At 40.4% G+C, this 15302-nt stretch overlaps 1 protein-coding gene and 1 pseudogene across 1 annotated transcript in view; one reads left to right on the top strand and one right to left on the bottom strand.

The window, feature by feature from the left end:
- The window catches only part of LOC130332798 (oocyte zinc finger protein XlCOF7.1-like), a 117676-nt gene that overhangs the window by 31401 nt on the left and 70973 nt on the right, over positions 1-15302 (top strand). The window contains exon 6 of the mRNA XM_056553826.1: positions 1724-2460. Coding sequence (XP_056409801.1) covers positions 1724-2460 — 737 coding nt within the window. The remainder of the gene's footprint in view (positions 1-1723; positions 2461-15302) is intronic.
- The window catches only part of LOC130332799 (zinc finger protein 585A-like), a 105650-nt pseudogene that overhangs the window by 40864 nt on the left and 49484 nt on the right, over positions 1-15302 (bottom strand).

Here is a 15302-nt window from a genome sequence, read left to right as displayed (position 1 = left end):
TCTGCTGAATGTCCTCACTATATTATACACTGGAGAGTCTATATAATGTGGTGTGAGAGCCTCTGCTGAATGTCCTTGTTATATTATACACCGGAGAGTCTATATAATGTGGTGTGAAAGCTTCTGCTGAATGTCCTTGTTATATTATACACCGGAGAGTCTATATAATGTGGTGTGAGAGCCTCTGCTGAATGTCCTTGTTATATTATACACTGGAGAGTCTATATAATGTGGTGTGAGAGCCTCTGCTGAATGTCCTTGTTATATTCTACACAGGAGAGTCTATATAATGTGGTGTGAGAGTCTCTGCTGAATGTCCTCGTTATATTATACACCGGAGAGTATATATAATGTGGTGTGAGAGACTCTGCTGAATGTCCTTGTTATATTATACACCGGAGAGTCTATATAATGTGGTGTGAGAGCCTCTGCTTAATGTCCTTGTTAAATTATATACTGGAGAGTCTATATAATGTGGTGTGAGAGCCTCTGCTGAATGTCCTTATTATATTATACACCGGAGAGTCTATATAATGTGGTGTGAGAGCCTCTGCTGAATGTCCTTGTTATATTATACACCGGAGAGTCTATATAATGTTGTGTGAAAGCTTCTGCTGAATATCCTCATAAAAAATTAAATAGGCATATGTGTTTTATGTTAAAGGGGTTCTCCGGTGCTTACACATCTTTTCCCCTATACAAAGGATAGGGGATAAGATGCCTGACCGTGGGAATCGCGCCGCTGGGGACCCCCATGATCTTGCACGTGGCACCTCGTTTGTAATCAGTCCCCGGAGTGATCACAGGGCAGGCGGCGTGTGACGTCACGCCTGCGCCCCCGTGTGACGTCACGCTCCGCCCCTCAATGCAAGCCTACGGGAGGGGTGTGATAGCTGTCACGCCCCCTCCCATAGGCTTGCATTCAGGGGCCAAGCGTGACTTCACACTGGGGCGCAGGCGTGATGTCACACGCCGCCCGCCCTGTGATCGCCCGTAATCAGACCCAGAGCGAACACACTCCGGGGACTGATTACAAATGGGGTGCCGCGTGCAAGATCACGGGGGTCCCCAGCAGTGGGACTCCCGCGGTCAGGCATCTTATCCCCTATCCTTTGGATAGGGGAAAAGATGTGTAAGCACCGGAGAACCCCTTTAACATAAAACACATATGCCTATTTTATTTTTTTATGAGGATATTCAGCAGAAGCTCTCACACCACATTATATAGACTCTCCGGTGTGTGATAGAACGAGGACATTACAAACGGGGACTGAGTTCAAACGGGGTGCCGCGTGCAAGATCACGGGGATCCCCAGCGGCGGGACTCCCGCGGTCAGTCATCTTCGTCTAAGCACTGGAGTACCCCTTTAAGTGATTATTTACCCAGGGTCTATGGAAGTGTTGCACATGTCTTTTTTATTTTTTTTACATATGTATGAAACGTAACATTATGCAATAAAAAAAAGTAATGTTAAAAAAATATATATTTATCGTTGTGATCGTATGGACCTGATTTATATTTTAATGCACAGCGAATGAAAGGTGTTAATACCATGTAAGATTGGTGTCACAAAAAAGAAGCTCTCAAACGGCTCTGTAGATGAAAAAAAATAAAAGAATTATGGGAATGTGGAGAGGAGGAAAAAAGAAAACACAAAAGTTTAAATTTCCTGGGTTGTTAAGGGGTTAATACTGATAATAAAATCTGTGTTATTCTCTGCAGATTCTTGTACCAGGAGTTCAGAGGAGAATCTTATATCTTCAGATTATAAAGCAGATGATGATATCACACAAGATACATATGAAGAACATTCCATTATCCCAGATACACCCTCAGCCCTTCACAGCCAAGATCTGTCATCTCATCCTTATATACAGGTCCTGTCTTCTCAGTCATCACAGGATGTTCAGCAAAATAAAGGTCAGAGAAGGGGTGTTGGACATCAAAAAGCTCATTCAGGAAATAAACCATTTTCATGTTCAGAATGTGGGAAATGTTTTACTTCTAAATCAAGTCTTGTTAAACATAAACAAACTCACACAGGAGAGAAGCCATTTTCATGTTCAAAATGTGGGAAATGTTTTACTGAGAAATCAAGTCTTGTTAAACATAAAAGAACTCACACAGGAGAGAAGCCATTTTCATGTTCAAAATGTGGTAAATGTTTTACTGAGAAATCAAGTCTTGTTAAACATAAAAGAACTCACACAGGAGAGAAGCCATTTTCATGTTCAAAATGTGGTAAATGTTTTACTGAGAAATCAAGTCTTGTTAAACATAAAAGAACTCACACAGGGGAGAAGCCGTTTTCATGTTCAGAATGTGGGAAAGGGTGTGTTCAAAAATCAGATCTTGTTAAACATCAAAGAACTCACACAGGAGAGAAGCCATTTTCATGTTCAAAATGTGGGAAATGTTTTACTCGGAAATCAGGTCTTCTTCAGCATAAAAGAACTCACATAGGGGAGAAGCCATTTTCATGCTTAGAATGTAGAAAATGTTTTACTCAAAAATCAGATCTTGTTCAACATCAAAGAACTCACACAGGGGAGAAGCCAATTCAGGGCAGTAAATGATGCAGATAACACATCTATATATTCACCATGTACATAGGATATCTGACATTTATACATATATCATATGCTGCATCTCCAAACTTGTTACCAATTGTTAATAAAAGTTTTCTTTCTTATATGATTTATTATTCTTATATTCATCTCCGCACACTGGACTTATAATAAATGGAATATTGTCCCTGACGTTGTATATAGGGAATGTAACGCGTCAGTGTTGTCCCCGCCCCCTTCTCATTATGATTATAGAGACTTTAATTCAAGGCATCAGACAGGATCCGCGCGTCTCCCTTGAAGATCGTCTCTTCTGAACATAAGACGCTGCAGATACTTTTATTTATCACAAACCCTAGACCAGCGTTTCCCGTCTTGACGTCTATTTTCGGTCTCAGATCCTAAAATCCATTTTTCTATATGAGAAGTCGTCAATATGTCAGCGTCCCCCGGGTTCAGTAAACATCGGTGTAATTCTTTTCCTTTTCTTTGTCCTCCCCGGGGTATAAAATCCCTAGAGATCTGATCACATCTGGTACAAGATCTCTTTACTTCACACTTTGCGCCATTATTACACGGATTGAAGACCCAGTTACACGCTCGTAAATTCCCATATATGTCGTGGATTGGAAGGGAAAAGGTTTGATAAAGCAAAGATAATGTGAAACAGTTGGACCAAATGAAAGAGAAATTATTATTAATTAGGCAGGATTACAATGGAACCCGCATTAACACACAGCAGGTCACATGATTTCTCCTGGGTATATGTTATGTGATCAGATAAGAGAACTGTCTTTTATAATGTCATTTGTCCATAGTTCAGCCAATCCGGAGACAAAGAAAGTATATACGCATTCATCTTCTTTACCGTGACTCCAGATGCTCCTTGGTAGGTCGTGATAATATGAGTATCTTACACACACGTAAGCAGAAAAACAACTATTCATGACAAACAAAAATGTCATTGTTTCATTGCCTCTTAAGAATCAACTTAATATTAAAAGTAAGAAAAGTGGTAGAAATTCATTGATTTCTTTAACATATTTCACCCTTTTGATAATTATCACACATATATTGATGTTATTAGCACAGCACACGTAGAGGAGTTTTATTAGCATATCACACATATATGGATTGTTTTGCACTTCTCATCTAACAAACATCCTACCTGTCCGAAACTGACCTGGGCTAATTCTTCATTAACCCCTTAAGGACTCAGGGTTTTTCCGTTTTTGCACTTTCGTTTTTTCCTCCTTACCTTTTAAAAATCATAACCCTTTCAATTTTCCACCTAAAACTCCATATTATGGCTTATTTTTTGCGTCGCCAATTCTACTTTGTAATGACATCAGTCATTTTACCCCAAAACCGACGGCGAAACGGAAAAAAAATCATTGTGCGACAAAATCGAAAAAAAAACGCCATTTTGTAACTTTTGGGGGCTTCCGTTTCTACGCAGTGCATATTTCGGTAAAAATGACACCTTATCATTATTCTGTAGGTCCATACGGTTAAAATGATACCCTACTTATATAAGTTTGATTTTGTCGCACTTCTGGAAAAAATCATAACTACATGCAGGAAAATGTATACGTTTAAAAATGTCATCTTCTGACCCCTATACTTTTTTATTTTTCCACGTACAGGGCGGTATGAGGGCTCAATTTTTGCGCCGTGATCTGAAGTTTTTATCGGTATGATTTTTGTTTTGATCGGACTTTTTGATCACTTTTTATTCATTTTTTTAATGGTATAAAAAGTGACCAAAATACGCTTTTTTGGACTTTGGAATTTTTTTGCGCGTACGCCATTGACCGTGCGGTTTAATTAAAGATATATTTTTATAGTTCGGACATTTACGCACGCGGCGATACCACATATGTTTATTTATTTATTTTTTGCACTTTTTTATTTTTTTTATGGGAAAAGGGGGGTGATTCAAACTTTTATTAGGGAAGGGGTTAAATGACCTTTATTAACACTTTTATTTTTTATTTTTTTTGCAGTGTTATAGGTCCCATAGAGACCTATAACACTGCACACACTGATCTCTTATACTGATCATTGTTATCCCATAGGGGGCTACAACACTGCACACACTGATCTCTTATACTGATCATTGTTATCCCATAGGGACCTATAACACTGCACACACTGATCTCTCATCCTGATCACAGGAGTGTATTAACACGCCTGTGATCAGCATTATCGGCGCTTGACTGCTCCTGCCTGGATCTCAGGCACGGAGCAGTCATTCGTCGATCGGACACCGAGGAGGCAGGTAAGGGCCCTCCCGGTGTCCGATCAGCTGTTCGGGACGCCGCGATTTCACCGCGGCGGTACCGAACAGCCGGGATACTTTCAGTTTCACTTTAGAAGCGGCGGTCAGCTTTGACCGCCGCTTCTAAAGGGTTAATACCGCACATCGCCGCGATCGGCGATGTGTGGTATTAGCCGCGGGTCTCGGCCGTTGATGAGCGCCGGGACCGAAGCGATATGATGCAGGATCGCGGTGCGATCCCGCTTCATATCGCTGGAGCCGGCGCAGGACGTAAATATACGTCCTGCGTCGTTAAGGGGTTAAGGGCATGTATAGAACTTGTAGTCTCATTGATAATCCCATCCATATTGCCAGCATATTTATTTCATTTATTTGCCAACTCAACTCCCCATCCGGTCCAAGACGGGAACCACATCCACGACTTATCTGCAGCTGAAAACAATTCTCGCTTATGTCTGTTTCCCCCAGAAAATGTTTTAAATAATGAAATATTTGCGCGTGGTCTAATGGCTGCTACAACTCTTCCTATAGTCCAGTTACCCCATGTTCCCATAGGAAGCCATGAATAGGTCCTGTTACCACAGATGTAATAGAGCCCCTGCTTTAGGACCCTAGGAATCATCTTACCATGAATCCGTACCATATTACGGTACAACTGAGTGTTACAGATCCCATCATCCTCATCTGTCTGTTCAGGACGGGACACCTGGGGGCACAAGAAGCTTTAAGAGTTGGACAAAACATAAAGTATTACAGGCACCATCCTTCATATCACACGGCATCTCCCTGTACTCCATGTTATATATCAGGGTGACATTCTTACAATTCGTTTCTCCAACATATACCTTGGGCAAATTAACAAGTCGACCTGTAATTTTGGCTATGTAATTCAGGTACATGGGACCCAAACATATTGTGGGTGTAGAGACAATACCAGCAATTTCTAGATATGTATCCTGGTCTGAGAGAGGATTATGGGAAGTGTGATCAACATCTATTTGTACATCATAGCTATAATCTGTGAGATTCACATCATTCAATGATATAGGGGACACCTATTAGAGGAATCCCCCTGTGGGTAGTAGGGATATGGGAACAGATCCCACAGTCAGTCATGTGTGTGTATATATAATATATATATATATATATATATATATATATATATATATATATATATATATATATATATATATATATATATATATATATATATATATATATATATATATATATATATATATATATATATATATATGAGAACAGATCCAGCAGTCAGTCATGTGTATATATATATATATGGGAACAGATCCCGCAGTCAGTCGTGTGTGTATATATATATATATATATATGAGAACAGATCCAGCAGTCAGTCATGTGTATATATATATATATGGGAACAGATCCCGCAGTCAGTCGTGTGTGTATATATATATATATATATATGAGAACAGATCCAGCAGTCAGTCGTGTGTGTATATATATGAGAACAGATCCAGCAGTCAGTCGTGTGTATATATATATATATATATATATATATATATATATATATATATATATATATATATATATGAACAGATCCAGCAGTCAGTTATATATATATATATATATATATATATATATATATATATATATATATATATATATGAACAGATTCAGCAGTCAGTTATGTATATATTTGTGATCGGGGCTCCATACGTGTACTAGTGACAGGAAAGATTGCCTACATACCTATACAAGATCTTACCCTAGCATAGCGGTCTGAGTTGTGCCATAACCGCGCAATGAGGGCACGCCTATAGAGGGCAAAAAGCAACCATGCTAGGATAAATACAATTCCTGAAATAAAACATCCTACATCCAGCATCAATCTTCACATACCCGAAGTAGACTATACCTAGTGTGCTGGAAGAGTAGCCCTGACCAACTAGTGACTACTAGAGGTGGTAACCATACCTTTGAAACCATGGTAGTAACGTCCATCTGTAAAGAATCAACCTGAGAATAACATTCCCTGCCAAATATACTAACTGAACTATACCTATTACCATCCCTACTTGTGACATTACTTCAAATGGACACGGAAAGGCTAACTTCATGGCAGGTCTGACAAGCACCAATCCACTGCTATTTAAGAGGCAAAAACTAAACTGACAGGTAAATGACAAGAAATACCTATCTACCTGATAGACCGTGTGGGTCATGTCGCCTAACAAGTTTCACGAAGGCACCTTACCTGATTGAGACTGTAACAACAGACATACCTAACTAGCCACTGTACTGACCCAACTGGACTTGGAAGTGATGACCCGTTGCAGATGACAGCTCCCTGCGAGAGCAACGTACCTGTAGACGTGACCAGTGTTTAGGTGAACCATCATGCCTGTAGACCTGACAGGTCTTTGTGACACCGTTGTGCCTGAACCCGACACAGGTCCCCGCGGAACCATCGAGCCTGTAGACATGACAGGTCTTTGTGAAATCATCGTGCCTGTAAACGTCACAGGTCTTTGAAAACCACTTTTTTTTCTTTTAATACATAAGTGTGAAATGCCATATTGAGATTGTATGCTATCTCAAACGTGTCAGATTACCTACATAACCATGTCAAATCAATTGCTCTGAAATGAGACAGCAGCAACCACGATTCAATCCCCGATCCTAAAGAAATGAGTCATGTAACTGTGTATTAAATGCACAATATATCTGCAACTAAATGCTGGCCCTCCTTAAAAGAGAACATGCAATTATGCCGGATAGTTGAATCTGTGTACTATAACGAAATGATAACGTCATTGAGAAATACAACAGACGAGGTTGTATCTGACCTGAAAACGTGTCAGGTCATAACAAAAATAACACACAACAAAATTGCTCTGAAAACGAGTCAGTAGCAACTGGCATTACCCCTTTTAACCTGAAGAGGAGTCAGGCAACAGGGTAACATCATGAGTATGCATGACAAGATACCTGTATGAAGCTGGCGTGTTGTTCTGAAGGCGTGTCAGTAACAAAAATGACCAATTGTGTCCAATACCCTAAGCAAATGATCTACCTCCCCTGTGTGCACCGCATGAAACATGTTAACCGTATGTACGGCATAAACTGCTAACAGTATACCCAACTACAAGTCGCTACTCAATATGTTATTGCTCTGAGACATGTCTGTAACAATAACCTATGTGGTGCATCCCCCCTGCAGACGTAGGAGGTTTAAGAATATGGGCTCGATATATCTGCAATAAATGTAAGCACCATATGAATACTGTAATCGTGTATTGTAAATATATGTACAGCCAGAGGTGCAACTGCTATTCAACACTAGGAACGAATGCACATAATAACCTACCCGCATACAACTATGGTAGTATGCAACAAATGCTGTGTACTGGTGCATGTATCATACACAAGCTGGGAGCGTAAGTACCGTGAAAACGTAAGGAACGTTATGAATTTATGCTCTAACAACATTATGAGTACCTCATACATGCCTAGAAAATAAAGTGTAAACATATATCTAAAAAGATAGACAACGTGCAACTATGCTGGATAGTTGAATATGTCTACTATAAGTAACTGATAACGTGGTCATGAAATACCACGGAGGAGGCTGTATCTGTCCTGAGAAAGTCTCAGGTCATGACAATAAACCACAAAGTAATTGCTCAGAAAATTCGTCGGTAGCAACCGACATTAACCCCTTAAGCTGAAGGAGTCAGGCAAATAGGGCAACATCCTAACAAAGCTGTATAAGCTTTCCGTATAAACACTATGCACGAATATGCAGTATGAAAGCTATGAGCATGAGTACAGTAAAGCTACGGGAGCATATGTATAGTGTAGACTCTAAGGATGGAAATGTAGAAAAACTATTACCCATGTGCAGTACAACAAAATAAAGCTATGAACGTAACCAGACTATGAGCGTAACGTGCAACTATGCCAGGTAGTTGAATCTGTGTACTATAACGAAATGACGTAATCGAGAAATACAACAGACGAGGTTGTATCTGACCTGAAAACGTGTCAGGTCATAACAAATACACCAACGACAAAATTGCTCTGAATACGAGTCAGTAGCAACCGACATTACCCCTTAACCTGAAGAGGAGTCAGGCAACAGGTTAACATTGTGAGTATTCCTGAAATTAGTTGCTCTGAATGTGAGTCAGTAACAACCGCGATTCAACCCCTGAAGGAACGAGTCAGGTGACCGGGTATTGAACAGCCGATTAGTGCCACTAAAATGATGACCACCCTTTGAACGAGTACCTGTGCCGGATAGTTGAATATGTGTACTATAACTAACTGATAACGTAGTCGTGAAATACAACAGAGGAGGTTGTATCTGACCTGAGAACTTGTCAGGTCATGACAATAAACAACAATGCGATTGCTCTGAACGAGTCAGTAGCAACCGACATTGACCCCTTAACCTAAAGAGGAGTCAGGCAATAGGGCTACATCCTGACAAACCTGAGTGAATTTTCCGTATAAAAGACTATGAACGAATACACAGAATGAATGCTATGAACATACGTACAGTAAAAGCTACGGGAGCATGTGTGTAGTGTAGACGCTATGGATGAACATGCAGAATAAATACCATTACCCATGTACAGTAAATGCTATGGATGTTAGTGCAGAGAACATAACAGAATGAATGCTACATGTACGCAGAATAAGTACTACAACGTGTCAGCATAATAATTACTACCATCGTATGTACAGAATGAATGCTACGAATGTCCGTGTAGTGTATTGCTACAATTCTATGTGCAATATACATGACGTGAACATGTCTGTGGTATGAATACAAGCGTATATGTGGTATAAATGCTATGAGCGTATAGTGGTATGATACTATGAGCAGTATAATGCTATGAGTATACTTGCGGTATCAATGCTAAGAGCGTATGTGCCTGATGTAGGCCATGTGTATGTGCAGTATAAATGCTACAAGTACATGTGCAGTATAAGCGTTGAGCATATGTGCTATGAATTAATATGTGGTATGACGCTATGAGGTATGAGTACTATGAGCAGTATAATGCTGTGAACATGCTATGAGCGCGTGGCCACAACTGCATGAAACAGCATGACACTATGTGTGAGAACCGTATGAAACCTGCATGTATGAATGCGATGAACGTGTGAACAACAAAACCATGACCGTGTAACCAATATAACTGCCATGAGCGTATGAATGCGGTGAACGTGTGAACAACAAAACAATGACCGTGTAACCAATATAATTGCCATGAGCGTATGAATGCGGTGAACGTGTGAACAACAAAACAATGACCGTGTAACCAATATAATTGCCATGAGCGTATGAATGCGGTGAACGTGTGAACAACAAAACAATGACAGTGTAACCAATATAACTGCCATGAGCGTATGAACCCTGCGTGTATGAATGCGATGAATGTGTGAACAACAAAACCATAACCGTGTGACCAATATAACTGCCATGAGTGTATGAAACCTGCGTGTATGAATGTGGTGAACGTGTGAACAACAAAACCATAACCGTGTGACCAATATAACTGCCATGAGCGTATGAAACCTGCGTATATGAATGCGGTGAATGTGTGAACAACAAAACCATGACCGTGCAACCAATATAACTGCCATGAGCGTATGAACCCTGCGTGTATGAATGTGATGAACAACAAAACCATAACCGTGTGACCAATATAACTGCCATGAGCGTATGAAACCTGCGTGTATGAATGCGGTGAACATGTGAACAACTTAAGAACCGTGAGCGTGTGACCACTATAACTGCCATGAGTGTATGAACCGTATAATTGCTATAGGCAGTATACTGCCGTAACCAGTATGAAATACCATTAACATATGAACCGAATGATACTTTGAGCGTATGAACCAGTGATAATTACGAGGTGTTTGATTGCCATGAACGTAACATGGTAGAAAGAACGTAAGACCGTGAATATGCCAAGAATATGTGAACAGCATTAATGCCAAGTTTGTGGACCGTGTAAAACACCAGTGAGTGAGAGAATAACCATGAGGTGAACATCATAAACGAGTTTGCCCAGTATAAATGCTGTGAATGTATCGTCAGTGAGTATATGTACCGTATATAATGATATTAGCACATGAAACTGTATACATACTATGCGCGTACAAGCAGTATGCCATAAGCGTATGAATTAACCATGAGAGTACAGACGATAAGAAACTCATGGAGTTATCAAACCGTGAAGATGCTCTACTCGTGTGCACCTTGTACCAGTAATGCGTGTATGCCCATAATAAACCAAGCGTATGAACCGTATGGATACCATGATCGTGCAAACAACGAGTATTACACTGTGTATACTATGATTTAATTGGATGTAGCCTATGTTATATCTCTACAGAGCATTGCACCCTACTGTATACTATATTGAAGCAAGACAGTCTGCAGAGCACTGCATCAGCACACACAGCATATGCTACCCTGCAACGTGATCCTCTGCAGAGTATTGCACCACACCAAACAGTAAATGCCACCCTGTGTTGCAACGAGACCCTTCGCAGAGCACTGCACCACACTGGACATGCTAACTGTAACGACCCTCTGCAGAGCATTGCACTATGCCCTATATAATATGTTGTATTGAAACCATCCCATCTGCAGAGCATTGCACTAACTGTATAAAGTTTATTTATGAGACCATCTGCAGAGTATAGCACTATACTGTATATAGTATATATTATATTGTAATGAGACCATCTGCAGAGCATTGCACCTTAACTATATATCATGTATACTATATTGTAACGAGACCATCTGCAGAGCATATCGCCATAGCTGTATATCATGTATACTATATTGTAACGAGACCATCCGCAGATTATTGCACCATAACTGTATATCATATATACTATATTGTAACGAGACCATCTGCAGAGCACTGCACTATACAGTACATGTTATATTGTAACGAGACCCTTTGCAGAGCATTGCACTATGCCCTATATAATATGTTGTATTGAAACCATCCCATCTGCAGAGCATTGCACTAACTGTATAAAGTTTATTTATGAGACCATCTGCAGAGTATAGCACTATACTGTATATAGTATATATTATATTGTAATGAGACCATCTGCAGAGCATTGCACCTTAACTATATATCATGTATACTATATTGTAACGAGACCATCTGCAGAGCATATCGCCATAGCTGTATATCATGTATACTATATTGTAACGAGACCATCTGCAGAGCATATCACCATAGCTGTATATCATGTATACTATATTGTAACGAGACCATGTGCAGATTATTGCACCATAACTGTATATCATGTATACTATATTGTGAAGAGGCCATCTGCAGAGCACTGCACTATACCGTTATACAGTACATGTTATATTGTAACGAGACCCTTTGCAGAGCATTACACTGTACCGTATACTGCAAGGGCACCGTATACCCCGCAGAGCACCGCACCACACAGCAAAAGTTATATTGAAACGACTCTTTGCAGAGCATTGCACCACACTGTATACAGCAAACGTTATATTGAAACAACCCTCTGCAGAGCATTACACTATACTTTAGATTAACGATAGCAGCCAAGCTGACAGGACCGCCTAACGAAGACTGGGCAGCTGCCGCAACCTGTCCCAAGAGCATAGACAATTGTAGCAGGCAGAGCCAGTCAGAACCATACCTGCCCTATATTACCTTATAATCCGAGTGAGACACAGCATCCCCAGATAAGACAGCCAGCACCATACCTGCCCTATATTACCTTATAATCCGAGTGAGACACAGCATCCCCAGATAAGACAGCCAGCACCATACCTGCCCTATATTACCTTATAATCCGAGTGAGACACAGCATCCCCAGATAAGACAGCCAGCACCATACCTGCCCTATATTACCTTATAATCCGAGTGAGACACAGCATCCCCAGATAAGACAGCCAGCACCATACCTGCCCTATATTACCTTATAATCCGAGTGAGACACAGCATCCCCAGATAAGACAGCCAGCGGAGCTGCCAGGGATGCGGAGCTGCCAGGAATGCCGCGCCTGCACCCCCCCGACTCATGATCAGCGAGGCCTCCGCACCGTGAGCAGCAGCTCTGAAGATTTTTGTGGGAGATTCAAACACCAGCCTGCCACAGGAAGCAGAGATTCCACAAACGACACGAGCTCCGCCCCTGTAGGAGAGGGAGGAGTTATATACACACGCCCCCACCTGTTCCCAATGAGCCCCACCTGGAAGTGCAGGGAGCGATAATTACTTCCGCCCCTCGCACAAACACAGCCCATCAGGCTTTATACATATATGAGAACAGATCCAGCAGTCAGTCATGTGTGTATATATATATATATATATATATGAGAACAGATCCCGCAGTCAGTCATGTGTGTATATATATATATGAGAACAGATCCCGCAGTCAGTCGTGTGTATATATATATATATGAGAACAGATCCCGCAGTCAGTCATGTGTGTGTATATATATATATATGAGAACAGATCCCGCAGTCAGTCGTGTGTATATATATATATATATATATATATATGAGAAGAGATCCCGCAGTCAGTCATGTGTGTATATATATATATATGAGAACAGATCCCGCAGTCAGTCATGTGTATATATATATATATATGAGAACAGATCCAGCAGTCAGTCGTGTGTATATATATATATATATGAGAACAGATCCCGCAGTCAGTCGTGTGTGTGTATATATATGAGAACAGATCCAGCAGTCAGTCATGTATATATATATATATATATATATATATGAGAACAGATCCCGCAGTCAGTCGTGTGTGTGTATATATATATATGAGAACAGATCCAGCAGTCAGTCGTGTATATATATATATATATATATATATATATATATATGAGAACAGATCCAGCAGTCAGTCGTGTGTGTGTATATATAAATATATATATATATATATATATGAGAACAGATCCCGCAGTCAGTGGTGTGTGTATATATATATATATATGAGAACAGATCCAGCAGTCAGTCGTGTGTATATATATATATATATATATATATATATGAGAACAGATCCCGCAGTCAGTGGTGTGTGTATATATATATATATATGAGAACAGATCCAGCAGTCAGTCGTGTGTATATATATATATATATATATATATATATATATGAGAACAGATCCCGCAGTCAGTCGTGTGTATATATATATATATATATATATATATATATGAGAACAGATCCCGCAGTCAGTCGTGTGTGTATATATATATATATATATATATATATATATATATATATATGAGAACAGATCCCGCAGTCAGTCGTGTGTGTATATATATATATATATGAGAACAGATCCAGCAGTCAGTCGTGTATATATATATATATATATATATGAGAACAGATCCCGCAGTCAGTCGTGTGTGTGTATATATATATATGAGAACAGATCCAGCAGTCAGTCGTGTATATATATATATATATATGAGAACAGATCCCGCAGTCAGTCGTGTATATATATATATATATTCTGCTGATGTAGAAGCCAGATTGAATTTTTCTTCTTTCCACCTTCCACTTGTGCATGAAGATATAAAGCACAACACACCACGTAGGACAGTACATGCATTTTGATTCCGTCAATCCTCTTCATCCCCTGGGGCCTCACCCTTTTGGTGCTAGTCCTTTTTTTGGCCTTCCTTCCCCCTTGACTGAGGTGGGTGTAGTCAGTAGCACCTGGTATGGGCCGTCAAATCGGGGCTCCAGATGTCTCCTCACAAATCGTCTTATCACCACCCAGTCTCCAGGGTGCAGGGGGTGAGTTCCGGTTACTTCTTCAGGATCTGGTAAGGAAGAGAAAACTGTTCCATGCTAGTTAGTCAGTTGTATATGCAGCTGGACGACATAGTCAGGTAAGGACGCGGACTGTCCATGTAGTTCTTGTGGAAAGAATAGACCTGTCAGTGGGGGTCTGCCAAACAAAATCTCAAATGGTGAAAGGCCATGTTTTCCCTTTGGGGAATGTCTCATTACAAAGAGGGCTGAAGGTGAGGCTTGTACCCACGTAAGATTTGTCTGCTCACAGATCTTAGCTATTTTGTTTTCTCAAATCCCCATTTGCTCTCTCTCCTTTGCCAGATGATTGTGGACGGTACGGAGTACGGAGATTAATCTGCAAACACTTGTCCTGTAAAGTGAGTCCCTCGGTCGGACTCTACTGTCTCAGGTCGGCCATATCTACACACAATCTCACATATCAGCTTCTTTGCTGTCACCTTAGCAACAGGCCACGCCTCCACCCAAGAGGAGAACATGTCTACACACCCCAGAACATACTCATATGGGGAGATTTATCAAAACCTGTGCAGAGGAAGAGTGGTCCAGTTGCCCATAGCAACCAATCAGATTGCTTCTTTCATTTTCCACAGGCCTCTTTAGAGGCCTGTGGAAAA

Source organism: Hyla sarda, unplaced genomic scaffold (genome assembly GCF_029499605.1).
Source record: "Hyla sarda isolate aHylSar1 unplaced genomic scaffold, aHylSar1.hap1 scaffold_388, whole genome shotgun sequence".
Classification (NCBI taxonomy): domain Eukaryota; kingdom Metazoa; phylum Chordata; class Amphibia; order Anura; family Hylidae; genus Hyla; species Hyla sarda.
The sequence above is the reverse complement of the archived record's forward strand: the minus strand, read 5'-3'. Positions and strand labels throughout refer to the sequence as shown.